This window comes from Drosophila bipectinata, chromosome 2L (genome assembly GCF_030179905.1).
Source record: "Drosophila bipectinata strain 14024-0381.07 chromosome 2L, DbipHiC1v2, whole genome shotgun sequence".
Classification (NCBI taxonomy): Eukaryota; Metazoa; Arthropoda; class Insecta; order Diptera; family Drosophilidae; genus Drosophila; species Drosophila bipectinata.
The window spans coordinates 7,046,240-7,070,755 of NC_091736.1; the positions used below are offsets into that span (position 1 = coordinate 7,046,240).

The 24,516-nt window shown below is 45.9% G+C and overlaps 6 protein-coding genes across 12 annotated transcripts; 1 reads left to right on the forward strand and 5 right to left on the reverse strand.

Moving 5' to 3' along the window:
- Window positions 1-124: 124 nt before the first annotated feature.
- On the reverse strand, window positions 125-7,118 carry LOC122321479 (uncharacterized). Of its 5 annotated transcripts, none has more exons than XM_070277685.1 (4): window positions 6,779-7,118; window positions 5,199-6,722; window positions 4,471-5,136; window positions 125-4,389 (listed from the first exon to the last, which is right to left on the reverse strand). In XM_070277685.1, the coding sequence occupies exons 1-4, from the start codon at window positions 7,116-7,118 to the stop codon at window positions 239-241; spliced, it is 6,681 nt and encodes a 2,226-aa protein (XP_070133786.1). In that variant the 3' UTR covers window positions 125-238. The 5 variants fall into 5 exon arrangements, with proteins under 5 accessions (XP_070133786.1, XP_070133785.1, XP_070133784.1 ...); XM_070277684.1 differs by having other exon boundaries at window positions 125-3,444; window positions 3,514-5,136; XM_070277683.1 differs by having other exon boundaries at window positions 125-5,136; window positions 5,199-6,719.
- A 126-nt stretch (window positions 7,119-7,244) lies between these two features.
- LOC108118636 (uncharacterized protein CG42266) lies at window positions 7,245-9,411 on the reverse strand. 3 transcript variants are annotated; one of them, XM_070277695.1, is made up of 7 exons: window positions 8,847-9,411; window positions 8,702-8,788; window positions 8,571-8,648; window positions 8,447-8,515; window positions 8,357-8,389; window positions 7,945-8,302; window positions 7,245-7,881 (listed from the first exon to the last, which is right to left on the reverse strand). In XM_070277695.1, the coding sequence occupies exons 1-7, from the start codon at window positions 9,257-9,259 to the stop codon at window positions 7,471-7,473; spliced, it is 1,449 nt and encodes a 482-aa protein (XP_070133796.1). In that variant the 5' UTR covers window positions 9,260-9,411; the 3' UTR covers window positions 7,245-7,470. The 3 variants fall into 3 exon arrangements, with proteins under 3 accessions (XP_070133796.1, XP_070133797.1, XP_070133798.1); XM_070277696.1 differs by lacking the exon at window positions 7,245-7,881 and having other exon boundaries at window positions 7,988-8,152; window positions 8,200-8,302; XM_070277697.1 differs by lacking the exon at window positions 7,245-7,881 and having other exon boundaries at window positions 8,012-8,152; window positions 8,208-8,302.
- A 31-nt stretch (window positions 9,412-9,442) lies between these two features.
- LOC108118634 (uncharacterized) lies at window positions 9,443-11,520 on the reverse strand. The gene is made up of 2 exons (XM_017231408.3): window positions 10,510-11,520; window positions 9,443-10,446 (listed from the first exon to the last, which is right to left on the reverse strand). The coding sequence occupies exons 1-2, from the start codon at window positions 11,471-11,473 to the stop codon at window positions 9,443-9,445; spliced, it is 1,968 nt and encodes a 655-aa protein (XP_017086897.2). The 5' UTR covers window positions 11,474-11,520.
- Window positions 11,521-11,591: 71 nt separating this feature from the next.
- Window positions 11,592-21,402, reverse strand: Hyls1 (Hyls1 centriolar and ciliogenesis associated). The gene is made up of 3 exons (XM_070277700.1): window positions 21,261-21,402; window positions 11,927-12,421; window positions 11,592-11,867 (listed from the first exon to the last, which is right to left on the reverse strand). Exons 1-3 carry the CDS (start codon window positions 21,358-21,360, stop codon window positions 11,722-11,724), a joined length of 741 nt encoding a protein of 246 aa, XP_070133801.1. The 5' UTR covers window positions 21,361-21,402; the 3' UTR covers window positions 11,592-11,721.
- chif (DBF4-CDC7 kinase regulatory subunit chiffon) lies at window positions 12,721-21,398 on the reverse strand. Its single transcript, XM_017231406.3, has 2 exons — window positions 21,261-21,398; window positions 12,721-18,821 (listed from the first exon to the last, which is right to left on the reverse strand). The coding sequence occupies exon 2, from the start codon at window positions 18,800-18,802 to the stop codon at window positions 13,538-13,540; it is 5,265 nt and encodes a 1,754-aa protein (XP_017086895.3). The 5' UTR covers window positions 18,803-18,821; window positions 21,261-21,398; the 3' UTR covers window positions 12,721-13,537.
- Window positions 21,403-22,354: 952 nt separating the features above from the next.
- LOC108118637 (uncharacterized) lies at window positions 22,355-24,121 on the forward strand. The gene is made up of 2 exons (XM_017231414.3): window positions 22,355-22,546; window positions 22,625-24,121. The coding sequence occupies exons 1-2, from the start codon at window positions 22,507-22,509 to the stop codon at window positions 22,966-22,968; spliced, it is 384 nt and encodes a 127-aa protein (XP_017086903.1). The 5' UTR covers window positions 22,355-22,506; the 3' UTR covers window positions 22,969-24,121.
- Window positions 24,122-24,516: the final 395 nt, after the last annotated feature.

A 24,516-nucleotide genomic window follows, 5' to 3' on the forward strand; every position in this document is an offset into this window, starting at 1 on the left:
CTATTTTTCAAATTTTAAATTTTAATAAAAAAAAGTTGTTAATAAGAAACTACTATATTTAGTTTAGCCCTTTTACTACATTAGCCCTTTAAACTTATAAAAATTAAACAAAAAACTTAAATCTTAAATTTATTTTGATTTTAATCCAATTTTCAATGTGTCTAACCGACTTTGGGCATTTATGATTAGAAACTTAAGCAAATCTTAATAGGATTTCGTTTAAGATTCTCAATCATAGTTACCGCACAATTTTATAGAATATATTTAAGCCGTTACGTCGCCAGCATCTGGCTGCCTGGTCCCTAGGATTTGGCCGGTAGCAGGCCCGAGGTCTCACATCTGAACGGCTGGTATCGGAAAGATCACCCCTTTGATAGTACAGACCAATGGAATCTGTACAACTGCCAGTTTCATGGGGAAAGCAGTTACTGGAGTCGTACAGGACTTTGACTTCGTTATCCTCTTGGTCGCAGGTGTCACAAGGTAGTGTGAACTTCACTGTCGGCTGTGATGATCGTCTAGGCTGTTCCTGGTTCTTCTTGAGCTTTTCTGCAGGATCAGGTTCGGAATCTTCTTGGTTCTTACAGGCACATTGACATGGAGTATCCTCCTGGTTGTTGTTGGCGGAAGATTGTAGGGGAGTTTTCCCACAACGGCAGGACATTCTCGGTTCTTCATACTGATCTGATGTTGGTGATTGCCTCCTATTTGTTTTGGTTTTTGCGCAGTAACACTTGGGTCGAGGCTCTGACTCCAAAGACCCTATCTCTACCTGTGGATCCTCTTCCTTTTGTTGAGGACATTTCCCACAACGGCAGGACATTCTTGGTTCTCTATCCTGATCTGACGTTGGTCTGATCTGACGATCTGTTGTACAATAACACGTGGGTCTAGGCTCTGATTCCAAAGACCCTAGCTCCTCCTGTGGCTCATCTTTCTTTTCCTTTTTCTTCCAAAATTCACAGTATACTCTTTCTTTTCGAAGATCATTTTCTTTTGGTGGTTTTGGCTCCTTCGGCGGTTCAGACTCCTTTGGTGGTTTCGGCGGCTTAGGCTCCTTTTCCTTCCTTCTACAGAAAAAGAACCCACTAGACTTGGAGGAGGTTTTCTCTTGGGGTGGCTTGGGCTCCTTTAGTGGTTTAGGCGGTTTGGGCTCCTTTGGCGGCTTAGGCTCTTTTTCCTTCCTTTTACAGGAAAATAACCCACTAGACTTGGAGGAGGTTTTCTCTTTGGGTGGCTTGGGCTCCTTTTGTGGTTTGGGCGGATTGGGCTCCTTTGGCGGCTTAGGCTCTTTTTCCTTCCTTTTACAGGAAAAGAACCCACTAGACTTGGAGGAGGTTTTCTCTTTAGGTGGCTTGGGCTCCTTTTGTGGTTTAGGCGGTTTGGGCTCCTTTGGTGGCTTAGGCTCCTTCCTTTTACAGGAAAGAAACCCACTGGACTTGGAGGAGGTTTTCTCTTTAGGTGGCTTGGGCTCCTTCGGTGGATTGGGCTCCTTTGATGGTTTTGCCGGCTTAGGCTCTTGTTCCTTCCTTTTACAGGAAAAGAACCCACTAGACTTGGAGGAGGTTCTCCCTTTGGGTAGTTTTTCAGGCTTCTCTTTCTCAGGTTCATTTTCCTTAGTAGATTCTATGGAACTGGTTGATGGCTTTGATTTCTTTTCCTTCGGGGGCTTTGTCTCTCTCTTTTTGAAACATAAAAATCCACTTGAAGAGGACTTCGGCTTTTTGGGTTCCTTAATTTTGACTTTCGACTCCTTTTTCTTTGGTTCCTTGATTTTTGGTGGCTTGGGCGATTTATTCCTTCGACAACATTTGAAAAGGGAAACCTTTGACTTCTCCTTCTCAGGCTTGCAATGGCAGGGAACATATACCACTTCCTCCTCACAAGTGCAATCACTGGGAGTAGTTTCCCCGTTCTCTTCTGGCTCTGTCTTAGTTGGTGTCTTGCAATAGCAGGACATGGGTTCATTTCTTTCCGCCTTGTACTTTTCAAAATTGTCCATTATATTCATTTCATAACTATTTAATTGCGATAGAGTCATGTGAGGATTGTGACGGGTCTTACGAGAAATCGCTGGATGGATACCCATATACTTGGGGCATACTGTTTCATTTTTACGAATCGGATATTCGGTATCCTTCTTAAATCGTTCGCAAGGTCGGATACGGTCGGATGCCAGTGGCATGTATGAGCGGACCTTTCTTTTGACTAACTTTTTTTCGAATTCTGGTCTATAATCCGATTTAAAAGGTCTATAAAACTTGGCAATAGCTTGACGATCACGCAGTAGGGGAATAAACTGATCCGAATTGGTTATAGACTTTCTTTTGAAGCGAAGGAAGTCATTACATTTAAGCTGGATTTCTTCTGAAACTTTGTCATCCAATTGGTCATCACCACTGCTCTCGCTGGAAAAAACATCAGCTCTTCCACTTCCCTGACGAGCCCGACTTTTCAAGATTTTTGGCCCATCTTCACGGGAAAAATCCGCACTCCTACTATTAAAGGAATGGCCACTATAGGAGGGTTTTGTTAGCATATTATGGGATGATTTTATGGACGGTTTTCTATTTTCGAAAGGTACTCTTTTTGTTGGGGATTTTGCCCTGACATGTTCTCGATCCTTATTCGGCTTTGATGTAAACAGTTCATAGGTTGCGGGTTTAAATGGCTTGGGAGATTTCGAGTCTTCTTTAAAATCTCTTTCTCGATTTAAGCCTCCATCAACAAACTTTTTATAGCTCCAATTTCTAATAGTTAGTTTACTGAGTCGCTGTGTTAGGCTAAGCTTTTTCTTTGATTTCTTGTCGTGCTTAATACTACTGCAAAATTGCACAGATAGATCCCTTCTGGAAGAACCTTCATCGCCACCCGTATCATCAGACTCAGATTTAGAAAGAGATCTCTTTCCTTTGGAAAGAGCACCACCTTTTTCATCCTGATTGAAAGGCTCATAATCACTGGAACCACCGCCTTCTTGATACCTAACCTCTTTTTTAAAAGTGGAATAACAAATAGGACTACATAGACTGGCCTCGCTGGCTTGGTTTTCTTGGGATTTATAATTTTGTTCTTCATTAAAATCCTCTTGACCGATTTGGTTTTCATCGTTTTCAGTTTTGAGCTTTTTTTTTAAGGCCCCCTGTAACTTCTGACGTGCCGGGCAAGAGGGAACATCACATACTTTACCTATAACTTTGTTATTGGGGGACCTGTATAATTTTTGACTTTTCTGACAAGAGGAATCCTTACAGGTCTGATCTGTTTGTTGCTTGCTGGGAGATCTGTATAAGTTTTGAAGTTCCGGATCAGGGGTAACATTACTTTCATGTTGAGATCCGTACGATGTTGTAGGTTCTGGTTCGGGGATTATTTCTTGTTTGAATGGAGACCTGACCTCTGGAGAACAAGGGGTAGAACAAGCTTGAATGGGCTCATAATAACCTGGGGGACTTCCAAAATTGTTATTAGTTCGGACATCATAACTTCTATTGGGGTTTTCAAACGATATACCTTGATTTGGTTGATTATTCTGGACTTGGCCTCCAGGTCGGTTATAACTAAAGTCTCTATTGGGATAGATTTGAGGTTCTACAATGTATGGTTGAGTCGGGACATAGTCTTCCGGTGGAGATCTGTATAATTGTTGTCGTTCCGGTTGATCCGTACGTTGGTTATTTAGAGACCAGTATAATTTCTGACGTTCCGGACAAGAAGGAATATCACATATCTGATCCGTACGTTGATTATTTGAAGGCCAGTATAATTTTTGACGGTCCGGTTCGGAAGGAAAATTACTTTCTTCTTTATATTGAGATCCGTACCATCTTGGACGTCCTGGTTCGGGATTTATGTCTTGTCTGTTTAGAGCCCTGGGTTCTAAATAACATTGAGGAGAACACGCTTGAATGGGCTCATACATAACCGGAGATCCATTCGGAGGAGGAGGTCTACTTCCCATATTGTTTCTCCCATAAGGGTTTTCAAAGGATCTACTTTGAATTTGTACATTATTTTGGGCTTGGCCTCCAGGTCGCTTATAACCAATGTCTGTATTGGGATACATTTGAGGTTCTGGACCAGAAGCATCGGGATATCCAATCGGTTGAAAGCCACCTGGACCTGGAAGAGGTCCACCGGGAGGTGGTCCATAATTGAATGCTGGATACTGGTTTGGTTGATTGTATTGACCTTGCTGGTACGGATTTGGAGCACTATAGGCGCAGGTCGTAGCACAGATATATTGCGGTGGATAGGGATTTCCTTGTGGCACGGAAAAGCTCTGTTGATAGTTTACGGGGACTGGACCTTGGTGGTTAGACGGTTGTCGCGATACTGGGTTTTGTTGCTGTTGACCTAAACTCTGTTGGTAGTTTACGGGGACTGGACCTTGATGGTAAGACGGTTGTCGGGATACAGGGTTTTGTTGCTGTTGACCTAAGCTCTGGTGGTAGTTTACAGGGACTGGACCTTGATGGTTAGACGGTTGTCGCGATACTGGGTTTCGTTGCTGTTGACCTAAACTGGTGGTACTTTCGAAGCCCTGCCTCTTATTTATTTCCATCTCCAGACCAGCCACAGTCTTTTGAAGGATGTCGATTATCTTAGCCACATCACAATGAGGGTGTACCACATCATCATCCATATTTTCGTAGTCCATTTCCGTGGGACTATCGTTCGGTGGGGTATACTCCGTTTGTGGTTTTTTGGCTTCTCGGCTTCGACTAGACCGTCGTGAGCTTGAGGTACTTTTTTTCTTTGGATAAACGGCCGGGATTTTTCCTCCGTTCTTTGGACTACTTTTGGTAGGTTTAGGCTTACCCAACTTGGATTGACAGGGTATGCAGGCAAAGTCACAGTCTTCTTTTCCACAAGGAGCCTCACTTAAATCGAGCAGCTCTGAATCGCTATCCGCCTTTCGACGAGAAGTAGACTTCTTTGGCGACGTTACCCGAAGCTGGGAGTTTTGGGCCTTTGCTTCCATTCCACGTTTGTTCGACTTTTTATCCACGCTACTGGGTCTAGATCGTCGGGGACTTCCGTTCCTTTTGGCTCTATCATTACCCCGAGCAGCTCCCATCCCATCCACAGACAGTCGAGTTTTGGGTTTGCCAGAATATTGTTTTGAGTTGCCATCTGTACTACAAATAATGGGGATTACTTAAAGTAATATTGTGTTTGGTGGAAAATAATATTACCTAATTTTTCAGTCTTCCCGGGAGACATTGGACCATCATTGGACATGGAGTTCAAGCATGGACATTCACTCTGAACCTTTGTAGAGGAGTAGCCATTGTCCATGTAATCTGAATCTCTCCATCTTGTGTCTCTACTGCTCCGGCCATCGTTTTCCGCAAGTTGGCTAACATTGTCAACGCTCAAGTACCGTCGACTTCTTGTTGAAATGAAAGGACATTCAGGATTGCCACAGAAGTCATCTGCACCTCTAGGTGAGTATATTTGATTTCTTGATCTCCCTTCGTAGTCTTGCCTTTGCATTTCTCGTTGTTCTACATTAAAGGGACAATTGGGATTCGGGCAGTACTTCCTATCAACAGAAGGATTCCTTTCATCGTAAAACTGCCTTTGCCGACTGCGCTGGGACATGTGGCCCCAGGACTCCACAGATCCCATTGGCATACCATTACCACTCCGATATTGTCTAGCTTGTTCGCTATAATTTTCATAAGATCTTCGCGACGGACAACTGGGGTTATCGCAGATACCTGATCTATTACGTGGTGGCCTCGAGTCGAAAGGTTCTTGAAAATTCTCGCCTTCATTCCCACTCCTTGATCCTTGACTTCTCACATAATTAGAATTTACCAACAAGAAGCTTCCTTTAATCTTGGGAGTCTCCTTTTCCGACTCACATTTTTCTTTTCGAAACGGGGAGTCATCTGCCCTGAAGTCCATTTCATCCGTCTCCGAATCCTCAGAGGACTGATTGTCATCCACCTTTGAAGAACTGGGCTCATCACAGGGCTTGTCGTATGTGTTGCCACGACTGGTCTGGGACATATAGTATTCCATTTCCGTATTACTGGGAATTTGAAGGTTCCACTTTGTCTTCAATGGCGGGGGCTTGCTAATCTTATCGATTTTGTCCAGATGTTCGGAGGGCCTATCGCATTCATAGTCGCAATCGTTATCCATTTCATCTTCAGTGTCCGACGGGGTATAGCCGCCATAGTTTTCGAATTTCTGTGAACCAGGACATCCGGTCTTACATGCAGAAGATGGATCCTGACACACGTCCTCACCGCTGTAGGCTCTCTTCCAAGACTTCAAGAGTCGTCCGCTTTTCTGGCTGGTCCTGCTGGAGCTTCTTTTTCGAAACTTCTTTCTTAACAAGGGCAGAGGGTCTTCCTGTTCGCTTGAAGAATCTCTAAACGTCTGAGTCTGAGCCACCGATACAACTTTAATCTTCTTGGCCTTTGGAGGGGCTCTCTTCTTCTTAAGAGTGCACTGACAGGAGTTGTTCGACTTCAGGGGCTTGTTCAGCTGGTGATCGTAAGGAGTGCGGTTGAGGCAAGCACACTTGCTCACTTCCTCCAGGGATCCTTTACAGTTTAGATTTGATTTGTCCTTCGATCGACTCACATCCAGTTTCCAGCTAGACGGGTAGGTGGAGGAGCTGTGACGAGATCGGGTGCTGCCTTTGGAGCGAATGCTCTGCTTCAGACTATGGCCAGATCGGTCACTTATGTTAAGAGAGTCTTCTAAAAAAATAGTAGTGTTTAGAAGTTAGCTGATCCATAAATTTCGTCCAACCCACCTTGTGGCTTGTTGATCCTCCATGCATCATTGCGCAGGACCTTTAACGCAGGAATTTTCCCAGCTTTTTTCCTCTCCGTAGGAGTCTTAAAGGGATTGGTGGCCAGAACCCTTTGCAGCTTCTTCACAGCCCGCGACGACGACCTCTCCTGGCTGCGTTGCATAGCCTTGACCAGTAGGGGATCTCTGGAAAGCGATGGCAGCACCATGATGCCACCGTTTTCTCGGTCCCTGCAATCCGGAAACGCGATGGCATCATGGCTCCTGCCAATGCTCCTGCTCAGAGCTCTTCGCAGAAAGATTTGTTGGGCGGTGCGACGTCTTCTGGCCAGGCCAGTCATCTTAAAGCAGTGGGAACAGCCGAGGCAGCTCAGAGGCTCAGTAACATTTCGGTGTAATTTTGACAGGTTATAGAAAGCCTATCATATTTATTTCAAAGTGAATGTTAATTATTATGGGCCTTAGGTTATTTTCATTATTTTTAATTTCAACAAGAAGTGTAAAGTCTATCAGGGATTATTAGAGTAGATTTCGAAGTTAAAGTTTTGGGGATAGATAGGTCCTTGATAATGGATTTGGTTCTTTTTGGATTCTCTCGCTGGATGTCTCGGCTGAGACGCTAAAGTCTTTCCTGGATTCTGGAAGGGCTTCAGCCATCAACAGACTCCTTAAGCCCCAAACACATATTCCGAATTACCATCCACAATTGTTGAAACATGGGAAGCAGTTTCCAGGAGAGCACGAAGGATAGCAACAAGGATTGCATTTGGGTATGGGATTTATGACAAACGGGGGACTGGCAAACCGATCATAGAACTTCTTGGGAGCCCATTTCTTCCTGCGCCTGCGACGTCGCTTCCTCAGGAAGCACTTGCAATAGGAATCGGGGAGCAGTTCGCGCAGGAGGCGCTCCAGGTTGGTGAGATCGCACTCGCAGCCGAACTCCTCCCCAAGTCCATCGTCTTTCACACAATTGCACTTGCCCTGGGGATTGCAGGTGCACTCCTTTTCCTCGTAGACATCATCCTCGTTAGGGTTTCGAGCGACGGCACACTTGCAGCACTGGCAGCATCCTTGCTTCCCAGTCGTAATGCAGATGGGCACCTGAATATTTAAAATAAAAAAAGGTTTAAAAAAAGTCAATTAATTAATATGAATTATACTTACTGTAATACACCGATATGCCGTCTTATTCTTATCAGCTACAACCACATTCCTTTGATCCTGATACCGCTGAATGTTGGGATTCCATCGCACCCCGTCCTCATCTCCCTCATTGTTACTCATCCCATCATTCATCGTATTTGGTGGCGTGCCCCCGAATTCTCCGTGTCCTCCATGATGTCCATCCTCCGAATCAGTGCACTCGCAGACTCTGGGATGTGGCTCATTACTTTGCATTGAATAATCCTCATCACTTACGCAGTTACAAGTTTCACCCTGACCCTCCGTTCCATCCTTATCGACAGGATTCTGATTCCCCTTGTCACATCGACATACGCGTCTGCGGTTCGAGCTTACATTCCTGAAATACTATTTAGTTTTTAAAGGTTTCTTTTTGAATTAAAATTAAGCTTACTCTCTGGGAAATGCTCTTCGATCGTCTTGGAACCTTTATCAGGAAATAAGTTATGAAATTAAGGATACCTAAGGACTTTTGGTACCTTACCCATTTCCCCCATTTCGATAACCATCACTGCGGATTTTCTTACGATTTTGGTTAGGAACGCGATCATTGCTGGAGGAAATACATCTATAATTCAAATTATATAAAATTTTTATTATTTCCTTACTAGCGAACGGGGTTTTGTGGGTAGGCAGGTCCTGGAGGACATCTTCTTACTCCGTTTCTAGGCGGTGGTTGGTAATAACTTAAAAGATAGAGATTTAAGGAAAGAAAAAGGCAAAGAACCAGTACTCCTACCTGTTAGGATATCCGTCCTGACCAGGATAGCCCCTGTATCCACCAGGACCTGGATAACCTCTTCCCGGATACGGTGGTTCTGGCTTGCTGAATTACCAACAATAAAGTATTAGTGAGTCAGGAAGTGTGGAAAGGACATGCTTACTTGACGACTATCAGCAGGATGGTGGGCTGGGTCGGTGCCTGAGGCGGTTGGGCCCCTGGTGCTGCTGATGGTGCAGTCGAAACATGGTCTGCCCCGAGCAGCTCACCCGGGCTAACGGAGCGCTGGGCATCGAAGGCATGCGCGTCGGTGTCATCGTAGTTCCTCGTTTGATAGGATTCGCCCGGATGAGATTCCGAAATGGTGTACACACTCTCCATTGACTGAATGGTGCGGGAGGAGTTGCGACGACTGATACCTGCCGGGTCTTCGGCGCTCTTGTCCTTGTGGGGATCGGCCATCATTAAAGACGGAGGAAAGGTTAACCAGGGCTTAGTGTCGGGGTCTCGAAGGCAACAGTTTCCGCAGCGGCAGAGTATTTGTTTCTTAACAACGTTGTCGTCGTCACACAACATACTTCGGCAGGACCTCCTCCAACATCCCTGAAGACTCTGTTCCCCAAGCCCCCGTTTTTGGGGGTCCCTGTATGGATCTGGGAAGCTAAAATTTTGAAAAAATTATCCCAAATAAAGCTTTGGCAGCTCAAGCAAAGGATGTTATGTTTTTTTTCTAGAAATCTAGAAAAGAGGCAGCTATTATTACTCATCCTGCCAAAAAGTGGAATAGTCTAGCCTGGACTTGTGACTTGAAGATCGATTTCTAGATCCCTCCTGCCCTCGATTTCTGGTATTATTATCCTTGAACAGAAAGGGAGTGTAGTCGCTACTGGTCGAACTTTTTCGAGGATTCTGGTTCTTCTTTGAAGATGATTCTTTGCTTCGTAGTCTAATCGGATTTGTGCCAAAGGATCTCATCTCAGGGCCAACCTGAACTCCCTCGGTCTGAAGGATTTTCTCAAACTGCACCTTATTGGCTCTCGATTGGTGTCCACTTTTCATCCGATATGGCCTTCTTATCGAGGATCTCTTGCATACACTAAAGATCAGCACTGGCTTCTTGACTCTGCCTATATTATTTATGTCCGAGGTACTAAGTGCTTTATCGGTGGTGGCTATAATTTCCACAGAGCTAGAGTCATCCGATATGCTCGGATCGGTCTGAATTCGTTTATTCTTGGTGAACTGGGATCTCCGAGTCATCTCCATTTGCAAATGGTATTGTTGCTCCTTTTCCCACTCGGATAACTCTTTACGGCTATTGTTACTCCAATCATCTTCATCGATAGAGTCTTCTGACCGATTTTCTTCCTGATGCTCCTCCTCCTCTTCCTCCACATAGGAGTAGGTCAGATTTCCACCTCCACTCGGACAGTCACAGGTGGTCAGAAGGCTGGAATTTGGTGGGGTGCCAGCCACGTAGATGGATCCACTGGCCGGCCGATATAACGCTTTTTTACTCGATTTAATGGGGTATTCTACTTCAGCCTCCTCCTCGGATGATAGCTGACTAGGAGGTGGTGCCTCTACTGGGGGTGGATTGAACGTATCCTGTTTGGGGGGGTCATTTGGAGGAAGCATTTTCTTTACACTAGGTATAACATCCAGACTCTTGACCACGCCGCAGCACTTGCGGCAGCATTCCATTGGGCACCACATGGTGGTCCCTTCATCCCTACATGTTTGACAAGCGGTTCCAAAGGTATCTAATAAACATATATAGCAATAATGAATGGGTTTGGAGCTTGAACCTTAACCTCTTAACTTACTACACATTTTTTTAGATTTTGTAGCCTCCAAAATCTTTGGCAAGGTATCCAAGTCATCTGTGCTGCTCCCCTTATTCTGCGTCCGGACATTATCGGTCGTTTTTGGAGGACGTCTTCTTGGTTTCCTCAACCAGGGCAGTCGCTCCAAATATGGTCTTTTCACAGAGCTGGGTTCCAGGTCAGAGGCGGACTGGTTGAGGTTGGAGGAATTTAAGAAATCAGCGTTGTGTATTATCACAGGCTGAATGGGCAGCTGAAGGATGTAAGGTGGCATCATGGGAGGAAGCACTGGAGGTGCTACCATTCGGTCCATGTGGTTATTGGGCAAAACCTGCTCCTGAGAGTGATGGGCCAAGTAATTGTTTAGCTTTTCGACGGTTTCGGACATGAACTCGGTGAGAACCGAGATCTGAGAATCTTGGGTAGGTTTGTGATCTTCTCGAGCTTCCTTTTCGGACTCCATATCGGCAGAATTCTCTTCGGAAATTCTTAGCTTCTCCGCTGCCAAATGGGTCTCCAAGCCATACAAAATATCTTTAAGATCGTCTATGGCCTGTTGGCCGCTGTTTTTTTTAAAGGACCTCATTGGTGGCTCTTGGGGAGGATCAAAGCTTTCTCCAGAATACATATCAAAGCTATCAAGACCTCCAAATGGATAATTTCCTTCAAAATCACCCGCCGTTAAACGATCCATGAAGTTCCCTCCATTTACAACATTATTCGGATTGGAGTTGAAACCCCAGGGATTTACGGCCTGCATGGGATTGTACATCATTGGCATGGGCATGGCATACGGATTTAGGAGCTCTCGCCTCCGTCTTCGTCTGGGTCCCCTCGGAGATACTGGGCCATTGGCTTCGATGTTGAAGGTGACACGTCGAGTCCGTCGCGTCATAGTAGTCCTTGCCGGCACCGAAACCAATGGTTCCAATCTCAACTGGGATCTGCGACGTCGCTCCAACATGCTAGCACTTCTTAACCTTAAATCTTGCCCAGAAATAGTCTTGGAATTTTAAAAATCTTTAAATCGAATTTTGACAGCTAACCAAAAAATAGAGAAATTTCCTTAAAAAAGACCACAATTTCCATAGAAATTTTCCAACGTATATTTGAATTTGAAGAATGAATCGAAATAAATACAGAAAAGTGGAATCAATGAGTGTTTTTATGGGAATTATCGATTATCGAGCTGCCGTTGAATATATATAATCTTTATTTCGGATACTGTCTGTTGCGGGCTCCGAATCGGGAGCTCAGCTTGGGAAGCTCTCCGGGTATTTGGCCACGGAAGTGGGCCCACTCCTTCTGGTAGTATTGGTAGAGTGCCACTGGATCAGTGTGTCGGTTCTTACGACGTCCTGCTTGGAAAAGGGATGATGAGTTCAATATTTCCAAAAAATATAATTCCAAGCCTTACCTGTTGGGGATCCACGACTGGCACTGCGAGCCCGAGACTTGCTACGGCGACGTCGCTGTGCCCTGGCACGTTCTGCAGCATGGGCATCCGATTCTCCACTAGATGGAGGTGGCTGCCTGCCGGATGCGCTTCGACTGCGCCGCCGGTTGGTTGGCTCCGACTTGGCCGAAGCCTGCCTCGAGTTTTGCTTGGGCGGAAAAACCGGTGGAATGGACGCCTCCATCAGTAGCTTCTCCCGAAACTGACGTGCCAATTCATCAAAGTCAGCGCCAGCTCCCGAACGGGCATCCTCCCGATCAGTCTTGAACTCCTTCTCCTTCACGAATAACGCCGATGACGACGAGGGACCGGGGGCAGTGTTCTCCTTGTTCTTGTCCCCATCTCCACTTAGTTTGGCACGTGAGCTGGCGGTGCTGCGCTTATGCAGGCTGCTGAAATTGTCCTCCTTTGCGTTCTCCGCCAGACGCTCCTCATACTTGATGAGCTTGCGCAAGTCTAGATGGGGATGGGATCGGATCAGAGAGTCGGTCATTAGCAGGGAAAATGGGAGGAGGTGACTATATATGGGATGAGAGAAATGGCGGCAGGTGCAGGATGGAGAAAGGTGAGGGAGAAGTATCTATCTTCGGAGAGAACCAAGACACTACAAAACCCAGATTTATAATCTTGGTCTTAGATTCTAAAATTAAATTAATGCCAATTTAATAAATATATTATAACATAAATAAATATTTTAATTTGGAAAACAAATAATTGAAAAATTGTACCACTTCAACCACAAAAACTAGCGTATATTTTTAATTGAATATTTAATAATATAATTTACTCTTTGTTTTAATATTTTTACAATTGCTTTTGGTTTTTTTGTTTTGTTTTTAGTTTAGTTTGTATTAACTTTAATTTATTTCTGTTACATAGTAGTTTAGTTGCCTTTTTTTCTTGAATTTGTTTTGAGCGTTGACTTGATATTTAGTATACATGGCTAAGAAAATGATAACATCTGAAGGGATAAACGGAAACTTGAAAGGATCTTTACTACTTAATGGCTAGGATTTGAAAATGAGAAGATTTTTGGAATTGTCCGAAATAGTTAATGTTTTTGCTGGGGGGGGATGGGGGTATTTGAGCTAAACTAATATTAAACTAAGACTTATTTACGTATCGCTGTTTGTTTTGAATTTAAATTATGCTAAATTTTAGTGGATTGATGGGTCGGCGGAATCTGTTCCCACTTCATTTTCAAATTAACTCTTAAATGGTTGGTATAATTTTTTTTAAAAAAACAAGAATAAAATAAGCGCTTTGGAAACTGTGCATCGAATAGAAAATCCTAATGCTTTGCAGTAATGGCAGTGGCTAAACATAAAATCATAAATATAATATCTCCTCACTTCCGATAATCCGAAAATTGAATTGGGAACAGACGGGGGGAGCGCGCTTTTGGATCGATTTTTGGAGGGAATTGTGGCCTAAAAATACCTATAAACTGAAACTTATTTTCTCATCGTCTCTGTACACACTAAAATCTAGAAAGTGATTGGTGCTGAATGATGCTGAATGCTCGTGGGTGTGATTCGAGGATAAATGATGGTGATAGATGGAGGCGATGGTTCAGCGACGGTAACGAAATCTGCGAAACGGTGCGCGCAGCCGCCGGCAGGTGACACGCACCTCCTTCTTGAGGAACTGCGAAATGGCCAGGGACTTGGCCGCCGCGGTGGCCGCTTCCGCCGCACAACTGCTGGCCGCCTTGCCATTGTTCGGCGGTGCATACTTGGAGATGTCGAACTTGCGCTTTGGTGTCGTCTGCTGCTGCTGCTGATGGGGACAGTGTTCGTGGGAGTCGCCCGCCTGGGTGTTGCTCAGATCCAGATCAGTGTCCAGACCATCTGAGGAGACGGTAAAGATGTCCGAATTGTCACCCAGTTTCTCGCTTGGCGATATACAGCTGCCCAAGCTGCCGTTCAGCTGGGGCGTCCGTCTCTGAACCGGACCGGAACTGGGCGTGGACGTTGCCTGGAGTCGCTGGCCGTTGTGCAGGGTGAGCAGCAGCTTCTTGCCGGGAGTGGAGCGATCCTCTGGTGGCGTAGTCACCGATATCGATGGTATTCGGGCTCTCTTCTCGACCGGCTCTCCATCTTCCTGGACCTTGCCGCTGGCATCCTGCTCTTCAAAGGCGTCTTCGAACACATCCTCCTCTTCTTCCTCGTCCTCCTCCTCGACATCGGCATCGGTGGCCTCGATTTCCGCCTCATCGTCCTGCTGTTGATCCACAGAATCGGCCATGGTTTCATCCTCCTCGGGAAGGCTTTCGTTTTCGTCGGCCTCCGGCTCTGGCTCATTGTCGACCGTTTCATCCACGTCGGTGGCCGGTGGCGTCATGACGGCGCCCTCTCGAGGATTCTGCTTTCCATCGGCCGTTTTCCCTTGCCCACCTCCGCCTTCATCCCCCTCCGGACTTCCACCACCACCTTCATCGTCCTCATCTTCTTTGCTTAGAAGCTTTTCCCGGGTGGCCGACGTTGTGGTTGTCGTAGTGGTGGTCTGCTCCTCCTCCGTTTCCATCGGTTCCTGCTTAATGGGTCGCATTTCCACCAGACCCATTTTCTGGAAGTTGATCCTCTCCTCTGGCATGGAACGATTACCGCCGTATCCTCCAGGGTTGCGTCGCCTGTGAGCCTTCGGCCATCCCGTTCGGTTGGACTTCAAGCTCTTCCGCTTTTTGTAGTAACTGGAATACAGGTTGAGGCTGTTCATCCGCCGACTAGTGCCCGGTAGACCACCCTTGGTGGGATCCTCATCGTCGTCACCACTCCCCGCACTGCCCATCAGCAGATCGCAGAGGTCGAACTCGCTTGTGAAGCAATCGGTGGGCGGAGGTGTCTGCGGGTTGGATTGCCTTTCCTGGGACTCGACTCCCGACGACGACGTTGGCGGTTCTTCGACCTCCAGATCGTATTCACGGCCAGCCAGCTCGAGGTACTTGTCCAGCTGCCAGGCAGCGAAACCGGGATTACTGTACTGCATGGCCTGATCCAGAGCTTTGAAGGCGGAGGATTCCATCTCGTATTCGAGCAGACCCTTCTTGCTCGGCAGCTTCCGAACTCCGCGGAAGGCGGGAACGCCGGGCTGCTGTTGTACGGTTTGCAGTGGCGGACGCCCAACACAACCGGTGCCCTGGGCATTGACTCTTCTTTTTCGCGACGCCTTCGCCTCCCTACGATTCGTCGTGGATGCGGCAAATTCCAAGCGGCGGGAGTAGCTGTGGCTGTAGCTTTGATTGGCGGCGGAGGGCGGAATGCGACGACTCCGAACGGGTGACGCCGTCGCTGGAACCGGTGCTGGCGGGGAATGATCGTACTTGTTTTGGCCGCGCCGCATTCGCTTCACAGTCTCGCTGATTTCGGTGGCAAAACGCAGCTCCTCCACTGGCGTGGCGGCCTGGGACCGAGTGGTCCTCGGCGATGCCGGCGTAACCACGGGCTCCTGTTTCAAGGGCGTCTTCAGCTTGGGCGGCTGGACAACCACCGGAGGAGGAGGCGGCTCTTCCGCCTCGGAGTTCGTTTTGCTCTGCGAATCCTGCCGCTGGCGGATGATGCAACTAACCAGGGCCAGAGTGGAAGCATGCTCCCGTGGCGATTTTCTGGGCGGCAGCTCGGCAATCCTGGCCAGCTGCTTATTCCGGCAAGTGATGCCGCTTTTTTGGCTATTACTACAGCTGGAACTGGAGGTGCTGCGAACCCGCTCTATCAACTGTACCCGATCCCCCAGAGAACCCGAGGCGAACTCCCGTTCGAGGAGCTCCGGCGTGCTGGCCTTGCTATCACATTTGGCTATGGCAGTGGCTAGGGGATGGCCCTCCAGCTGCTGCTGCTGCTGGAGCTGCTCCTGTTCCTGCTGATAACGCTGGAGGAGGTGCAGCTTCTTGTGCTTGTACACGGAGGACGAGCACGGGGACTGGCCATCGTCCTCCGTTTTCACTTCCTTCTTCGGCTGGGGTTTCTGCTCCTCTGGCTTCTCTGGCGCTGCCTCCACCTCGGCCTTTCCCTCGTTGGCTTCCCGGCACAGGGAGCAGGTGTGAGCCGGCAAGGTTCGGGCCATGGGTATGGGACCCATTTCGTAGGGCAGCTTCCTGTACCGGGTGCTACCGTAATACGTATAGTAATGCTCTTCGCCCGCATCCTGGCGTAGGAACACCCGATTCCAGAGCTCTCCGCTGGGCAGGGACTCGAAGGTGTACTGCATCTTCTGCAGCCGCTCGCTCTTGGCGCAGTCGAAGATCAGATCCACCGGTGGAGGTTTGTTCTTTGGCTGCCTGCCCTTGGGTGTCTTCGTGGGGCTCGCCGTTTTGGGGGCTGCTCGTGTGGGTGAAGTCTTCGCTTCAACCACCGGCTCCACCTCGCCTGCACTCCGATTTATAGTAAGCCTCGAGCGCCGCCTGGCTGCCCTCTGCTCTCTGGTATCTGCAGGCGTCCGAGTTTTTGTAACGGTTGTAGTTTTGGTGGCTATGTAGTCCTCATCACTGCCCTCAGAGGTTACGCTGCTCTCCAGGTCCAGCTCCAACTCGTCCTCGAGGTCTTCCAATAGCACCTCTTCGAACTCCGCCGTGTCTTCTTCCGCCTCAGCTGGAGCTTCAACTTCCTTGACTTGTTTTGTCTTTGTTTTTTCTGATTCCCCCATCCGATCCTCCAGTTTGCTGGCCCATTTCCGGCTGGTCTGCCTCAGTTGCTGCTGCTGATGACGACTGCTGGCAGTGGCGGCTGTTACGATGGCGGTGGCAGTGCGACTGCTCTTCCTGGTGGCCACCACTTGCTGCTCCTGCTTCACCTTCATCTTCATCTTTAGCTGCGGCTGTGGCTTCTCCGGCTTTGGCTCGTCCTCTGGCTGGATGGGGGCGCTCGGAAAGCGCTGCTGGTTGCTATTACTACTGCTACTCCCGGTGGACAACTGGCGCTGGAGCACCTCTTGCCCGCTTCCTCCTCCACCGACCTTTCTCCTTCTTCCCACGGCCTGTGCTCTCTTCCGTATGCTGGAGTTCGCCAGACCGGAGGATTCTTTTGTTTCCGCTTCGCTGGTGCTCGTGTCCAGGCTTGCCGAGGAGATGCTGCCCCTGCCCCTCACATCCGAGGTGGTTTGCCTGTCTATGTCCGTAGGCAACTCGCTGCTACTCCTCGTCGTGGATGCCGTCGTTCGCGGGAACATAAAGTTCTCAGCCTCGCCGTTCAAGCGCTGCAGTTCCGTCTGCCGGACTTTCTGGAACTTCACTATCAGAGAGGGGGAATCCACCTGATTGGCACCGGGCCTGCCTCTCCGAGGCGGAGTGGCGCACTCCTCGCGCGTCTCCACCACTTTGTACAGCGACGAAGGTGGCAGCATAGCTCTAATTGGAGGCGATAGCCCAGAGTTCTGGGTTTTCCGCCGTCCAGTAGTCGTGGTGGGAGTAGCGGCCGCCGTGGTAGGATGCACCTGCCGCTGGAGCTCCGAAAGGCTACCGGCTTGCTGTTTCTTTCCGCTGTTGGCACTTCCGCCACCGCCACCCGCACCGCCGCCGCCGGGTGAAGGTGTTTGCGGGGATGCAGCCGAAGCTTGGAACTTTTCCGACGAATGCTTGCCTTTGGTTATGCGCTTGGATCGCTCCCGCAACGCTGGCGATGGCCTCTTCTGCTCCTCATTACTCATTGACTCGTCCACATCCATGTCCAGTTCACACTCAACGGGAGGCTGCTCTTCCAAAAACCGATTCACATCCGCCGAACTACTTATGAGGCTATCCAGTGCCAAGAAATTCTCAGAATTCTTGGCGAACAGCTCGTGATCCTTGCTCTGGAGATGGATGTTCAGAGTGTCGTACTCCAATTTACAGATCTCGCACACTCCTCCCTGTTTCTCGCTCGAATCTTTCGGCTCCCGTAGGTTGGAACGTGGACTATTCGGCGGGAGAGTCGATTGCTTCTTCAGCTGTTGCAAGGCTGGATGCTGGGGTATCTTTTCCTTGTCTTTCTGGGATGTGCGCGAGCTCTGGGACTTGCGGGTCATGCTCTGCTCTTGTTCCTTTTTCTCCTTTGTCTTCGACTTGGTTAGCAGTCGAAAAGCGCCGTCCTCGCTGCTAAGGTCGATCTTTGGCCAGTCGTCTGGCTGCTTAATTAAATGATAGTACGGCCGATAGTTTCGCTTGACAGACTCGATCTTCACATACTGCTTCTTGAGCTGAATGTGATGGGGGCTACCTGTTGCGCCGCCAGATCCCGATCCTCCTGCTCGGCCGCTCTCCTTCTTACCCTCCAAGTACTGCTTAAGTTCGGTTTGGATGCGCTTTATGAAGCGCTGGGCGTAGTCCGTCTGCCAGATGGTATAGCTACGCTTTATGGATGTTGTGGGTGTGCTATTGACACCGCTATTGGGCACCCCAACTGTTGTCCTGCGGACGCGACTTAGTATGGCATCAGCTCGGGATTGCCGCTGATTCGGTTTTCTGGCCGACGAGCATCCATCGTCCTGATAGTGACTGGTGGGTGTGCCGGGTGTGGATGGTGTACCAGGTGTTCGGCCTGTTTGTGTTCCGCTACCGACCTCTGGCTTGTCGGTTATAAAATGTGTGATATTGTCGCTCAGGAAGAACTCGAGATGTCCACCCAAAGCTTTAATATCGGACTCGATCCGAGTGGCTAGCTGATGGTCACAGATGTCCAAATAGAACTTGAAGTGACACAGCGGGCGTTTGCTTTTGATGACCTTTATTTTAGGCGGAGTTGTTTTTGTGGCTGTTGTTACAGATGCTGTTGCTGTTGCTGCTGCTGCTGATGTTGCTGCTGGTGTTGCGTTGCTAGTTGTTGTTGCGAGTCTGCTGGCGCCTTGTTTGTCCGACTGCGGTTGCATACCTTCTGGCGCAAATTAGCTGCACAGCCGGCCCAAGAGCCCAGAATAGAGAAAGAAAAGAGTGGAGACAAGAGACAATTAATTACAGATAATGCAAATCCAATATCTTACAGTCAAACCCCCATATATCACAAATACATTTAATGATAAATTACGGTATTAATTTTATAATATTTAATGGACATTTTTAAACAAAAAAACACTAATGCAAAACAATTATTTTTTGTGATTATGGAATATTTGACTGTAGTTTAAAAAATCCAAACACCAACCGCATTTACAAACTCCTTTGCCGCGAAAATTAAATAATAAGTAGAAACAGTTAAATCACTGCCCAGAGGTCCTCCCGCATCTGCTTCTGCTTCTTCTTGCTCCTGGCTTGCTTGGGTTATGCAATTTTGCATTCGGATACACAAAAATCAAATCAATAATTGCATTCCACTGCATTTCGGTATGTATTGCTCAAATGCCCATCGTGTGCCGAGTGTGAGTTAATATAATTTTAATTCCAAACTAAAAATGGGACGACTATCAACCAACCCAAGCGGGTGGAAGAAGAAGAAGAAGCAGCAGCTGTGCGGCAATAGAGTGCTACCAGATTGGGTAATAGTCTTAGCACGTTGCCACTTTCAAATATATAGTGATGATACAGCTGGCAAGGCAGGGGATTAAAAACCAGTTTTAATTTGAATCTTAAAGGAGGGAAATTAAAAAAATCTTACAAAGAATTAAAAAAAAGAATTTAAAAAATATTTTGGCAGTATAAAATGAATTAACCCAAATTACTATTTAATTAAAAAATCATTATCATTATGTTTAAACAATTATCATACTTCTGATTCATCTCAAATTATTAATTAAAAAATATAATCTTAAAATGTTCGTGTTTTTCTTTTTCTATACTTTTGTTTTTATACTTTGTTCTGGGTCATTGCTTATCGCATTTCGTTATGTTCCCCACCTTCGTTAAAAAAGAATGCGAATGAGCCTGCAATGGCATAAAGACCGATGACCGATATCAATTAGGTTTTAAACTTATCTGGCAACACCCGCCCACCCACTCCTAAATAAATGAACTGCCCAAAAGGCCCCAAAATCGACATATAACCTGAAAAACAAGCAAAACAGCAAGCTGCGCTGGCACTTTTTCCCCCCATCCCCCCCTTTTTTTTTTTTGCCATTACAAAACGAAACTTAGTCGCAAAGCGGAATGCGGGAGAACGACGAGTGGCAACCCTCAGCAGCAGCAGCAGCAGTAGCAACACCAGCAACAACAAAATGATAATAAGAAAACGAAGACGGCAAAAAATAACACACACGAAATAAAATAAGAGCAAATGGAAAAAAACGCACAAAACTCAAAGATACCGAGGGAGGGAGAAAGAGCGACAGCAGCCGCAGCAGCAGGCAGCAGTGGCGGCGGCGGCAGAAAAGGGAAAAAGCAGGCACACACGCAGTACATAAATTTGTACGTTTGTGGAAAAAAAAAATTCATGTGAAGTCGCGGATGAAGCTGACAATGCGGTGGAGGCCGAAATACACACACACACACACACAAACAAACAAACATAGATACTCGAACAGTGAAAGATACAAACAAGCAGAAAAGCAGGCCCAGGGCAACAACAAGCAACAACAAAAACACGAGAGGCAAACTTTACACGCCAAAGCTTCAAATACCCTATACAAGATGGTTCCTAAAAATTCTTATCTAATAGAACTGGTTTCTGGTCTATTTACTATTCAGATTGTTTACTTTTTACGCTTTATTTATTTTTTACATTATTATTAATATTAGTATTAACTGTTGCATGACCACACTGGTAGTAGTCACTAGTAGTAAGGGTATGAAAACATAGTCATCCTACAGTGGTCACTCAACCGCCATGTGTTTGGATATACCATTGGAGAAATATTTTGTGTCTAGAAATGTGCCTTGGAAACGTATAGTGTGTTGTTTGTTGTTCTCCTGGGTTGCCGGTTTTGCTAATTGTTCGATTATTCCCCCATATAGCCCTCTATATGGTATATGGGTATATGGTATATGATGTGTGTTTGTGTGTTCCTCGAGTGGTGAGGAGCAACCACTGTGCCCAGTAGAGCTACATATGTAGCCGAAGTATCTACCTCGCCACCGTATATTTCTCAGTCGTGTGTTATTCACAATTTCCGAGTAATACTCGTTTTTTGTTTTTTCTTTATTCCATTGCACTGTATTTCTGCTGTAGCTTGCTCTCTCCTGCGCTTTACACGTACGTTCGTTGGCAGCGGGCAAGGGAACACAAAAAAAATAAATAAAAATGGTGACGAATCATTTGAAATTTAGCCGAAAAGCCGAACTGTAAAAAAAAACTTGTGCATAAAATAACAAACATTCACACACACACACACTGGCACACGCACAATGGGGCAAGGGCGGAAGGCGGTTGGAGAGACAGGGGGGAATAAGCTTGCTTACCTTTCAGAAATTCACGGAGTTGCTCAGCGGATATATTCCTATAGCCTAATTCATTTAGGTGCTGCAGTATGGCCCGTGCATCTAATGGCAAATGTGACATTTTCTATGACTTTTCGCCAATTGTTCACGATTTTTTTCGTATTGTTAATTTTTTGTTTATATTCCACTCTCACATACACGACACACATACATATGCACCCCGTTTCTTGTCGTTTCTCTTTCTCGTTTGTTTCGGTTTTCTGGCTACTGCTTCTTCTTCCCCTTTTAGCTACAGCTTCGTGCGCCGACAATCGACTCAAATTTTCACTGTACTTTTGTTCGTTTTTGTCCGTTGGCACCGCGTTGGCCGTATTTTACTTGCATTTAGTTGCGTCGAATTAATTAGTTGCAACGCTAAATATACACACAACTGTATTGGAACGATCGGGTGAGCGTCTATCGTTCCGTTGCATACGCCTTTGTTATTTTACTGATTTTCACCCACTGTATTTTTGCAGGGCGTCGCCAATTTGGTTGTGCACGCACAGTTCATGAGTATAAATGGGCTTTTTCAATTTTCACATGTTTTCCAGATAGTTTTATAACAATTTTCACCAATTGAAAATAAAGTGTACACGAACAGAGCAGCGCACACACGCTCGACCAACAAATTTTTCGTCGTGTTATCGATAGGCAGTGGTCATGAGAGTGGTGGCTAGGGATGGGCAACATTGCTGTTGGATATGGTGGTGAACTGTGATACTGTGAGGTGAACAGTCACGATTTACTTCTAGTAATTAACCTTTAATTTAACTAACTAGTTACTTTTACATGTATAAAAACCATTATAAATATAAATTAACAGTATTCAGCATGATTAACTAATAGTAGGTATTTTCATAAGATATCAAAAAGCGTTATAACAAACAAAAACTGTCTTTACAGGCTGTTTGAAATTTAAAAGTTTTAAAGCGGTTATGATTTTTATTTCTTTCATGTATTCTTTTAAAGTTTAAAATCCCTTGTTTATCAAAAGTCGTGACCGGTCTTATCTAGACTACAGGATACTTTCGTGTTTCACCTCAAGTTATCGATAGCTAGGTTCTGTCATCGCTGCCACCTACACACCGAAAGGCTTTTCATTGTTGCTTTGTGTGCTCTGATTCTCTCGGTTTCTCTGTTCTGCGTCTGCGTCCCGTTTGCGTGGATAAAAAGATAGAAAAAAGAAAGAAACGAACGCTATTCGGTCAGATCGTATACTTATAAAATGTCTCGCTGTGCGTACCTGCTTTGTTTGCTGTTCTTAGGTGAGTGATATTCGCGTGGAGAATGTGACACAGATCTTTGAGATATTAATGAGATACTCGTGTGATCTGGTTTTCCAGCTTCCAGTTGCCTGATTTCCAGTGCGAGCGCAGGGCGAAGTAATTATGGCAGGAGATACAAAACGACCGAAGCGCCCACCACCACCACGCCCCCACCGACGCCAAAGGAATATCTCGACAGTCGGGCAGGAATCTCGACATTCGGGATCATCGCCATTATCTTCACTGTAATAGTTATCTGCCTAGTTTTCTACTACGGCATTATCTGCTACCCCCTGCTCTGTCGGGACGAGAAAAAGTATCGCTTCATGGACGTGTCCTCTACAATTACGGCGGCAACCTCGCGTTCCATTCAATCTATAGAGAACTATCCGGACCAAAAGCACCACCATCAACTGGCCTGATTTACGATATATAGGCTTCCGATTTAGTTGTACTTAAAAAAAAAAAGACTTTGACATCCTGCAAGTAACGAAAGCATAAATATGCTTAGCGATTTCAAGCTTCAAAGTATCTGACAAGAATCTTTTTTCCTTACAGTAATCCTTCATAGAAAATTTAAACAATAGAATAAAAATAAGACCTGTTTCAATATTGAAATTTGAAAGTATTGAATATTATAACAGGTCAGATCCAATCAAATATCTCAAGAAATTAGGAAAGAAATTTCACCCTAATCTACTTTAATCAAAATTTTTAGGTTCTTGTCAAATCTTTTGGGGACTTTTAGTGTTAAATGTAGCCATAACCAGTCGAGCAGTTCACTGGAAAGGGATTTAATCATTCATAATTGTAAATTGTGTTCCCAACGCATCCACTGTTTCTTTATCTGTTGCTTGTATAAATCCCTATCCCTATCCCAGGCTCAGGCTCAGGCTCAACAAGTTTGGCCAGTCCTCCGTCCCTTTTTCCTTGGCTCTGGCCTCTACCTTCGAGCGATACTTTTTATTTCATTTTATGCAGGTAGTTTTACCCGACTGTCCAAAACGTTTACCCACCGCTTTGCTCCGTCCGTCCCCGTCCACTTTTCTGGTCTCTGATATTGTATTTTTGTTTTGGACAAAGCCAAAGTGTGGCAATTGAGTCACGTTGCTATGGCTGATTCATAAGAAATCTCACGAAATTTGCCAGACTTTCTGTTTTCAATTAAATCGCTGATCCCTTTGCATGCAGAACGGATCGTATTACCAGATGAAACGTTGATGATGCCTCGAATATATGCCCTCATTGCTCGAAAATAACTTCAATTCCGAAATGCATTTAAATGCCCCAAACACACACAGGTTGTACTTACATAGATCGAAACCAAGTACTTAATTTAAAATATCATGCCAATCATAGTTTAAGCCCAAAACTCTGCCGTCGAATTAAGCAATATGGAATTGTGCATTTAGCTTTTAAACTGAATCGTGTATTATTACGCTTTGTGTCAAATTGTGTTTCCTAGAATTAAGCAAATTCACTTTTTTATACATATACACCACTTTTTGGAAATTTTATGCGAATTTTTGCAAAAAAAAGAAAGAAATAAAATAAATACAATTTTAAACTTTAAAACATTTATAATTTTTCAGGTTCAACAAATAAAGGAAAGTTTTCTTCGGTCAGAGTTGATATACCCTTGCCAATAATGGCAGTTTATGTTTTAAGATAATATCGGATGGGATAGATACTGCAAACATTGGATCACTGGCCCACTGTGATGGCCATATCTTCCCCAATTCTCATCCGATTCTCAAACGGAGTACCTTAAACGATTTGTGGATCGATTCTCCACCATTCTGCATCAAAATCCTGAGACAAAATATTTTTTAGATTTTTTGTCCATTTTTCGTAGGGGGATCCCTTTAAAATGAGATTTTCCCCTGAAGGGTCCACAGTGATGGCTGTATCTTCCCCAATTCTCATCCGATCCTCATGCGGAGTACCTTAAACGATTTGTGGATCGATTC

Excerpts from the sequence above, each read along its gene's own strand:
- LOC122321479 (XM_070277682.1), bottom strand. The coding sequence starts at position 7,118 with ATGACTGGCCTGGCCAGAAGACGTCGCACCGCCCAACAAATCTTTCTG. Across the intron at positions 6,723-6,778 it reads GAGGATCAACAAGCCACAAG|AAGACTCTCTTAACATAAGT; the intron begins GTGGGTTGGACG and ends CTATTTTTTTAG. Across the intron at positions 5,137-5,198 it reads CGGGAAGACTGAAAAATTAG|ATGGCAACTCAAAACAATAT; the intron begins GTAATATTATTT and ends TTTGTAGTACAG.
- LOC108118636 (XM_070277695.1), bottom strand. The coding sequence starts at position 9,259 with ATGTTGTGTGACGACGACAACGTTGTTAAGAAACAAATACTCTGCCGC. Across the intron at positions 8,390-8,446 it reads TATCGAAATGGGGGAAATGG|GTTCCAAGACGATCGAAGAG; the intron begins GTAAGGTACCAA and ends TTCCTGATAAAG. Across the intron at positions 7,882-7,944 it reads CGGCATATCGGTGTATTACA|GTGCCCATCTGCATTACGAC; the intron begins GTAAGTATAATT and ends TTAAATATTCAG.
- LOC108118634 (XM_017231408.3), bottom strand. The coding sequence starts at position 11,473 with ATGTTGGAGCGACGTCGCAGATCCCAGTTGAGATTGGAACCATTGGTT. Across the intron at positions 10,447-10,509 it reads AAAATCTAAAAAAATGTGTA|ATACCTTTGGAACCGCTTGT; the intron begins GTAAGTTAAGAG and ends TATGTTTATTAG.
- chif (XM_017231406.3), bottom strand. The coding sequence starts at position 18,802 with ATGCAACCGCAGTCGGACAAACAAGGCGCCAGCAGACTCGCAACAACA.
- Hyls1 (XM_070277700.1), bottom strand. The coding sequence starts at position 21,360 with ATGTCACATTTGCCATTAGATGCACGGGCCATACTGCAGCACCTAAAT. Across the intron at positions 12,422-21,260 it reads ACTCCGTGAATTTCTGAAAG|ACTTGCGCAAGCTCATCAAG; the intron begins GTAAGCAAGCTT and ends ATCCCCATCTAG. Across the intron at positions 11,868-11,926 it reads CAGTCGTGGATCCCCAACAG|GACGTCGTAAGAACCGACAC; the intron begins GTAAGGCTTGGA and ends TTTTCCAAGCAG.
- LOC108118637 (XM_017231414.3), top strand. The coding sequence starts at position 22,507 with ATGTCTCGCTGTGCGTACCTGCTTTGTTTGCTGTTCTTAG. Across the intron at positions 22,547-22,624 it reads GCTTTGTTTGCTGTTCTTAG|CTTCCAGTTGCCTGATTTCC; the intron begins GTGAGTGATATT and ends CTGGTTTTCCAG.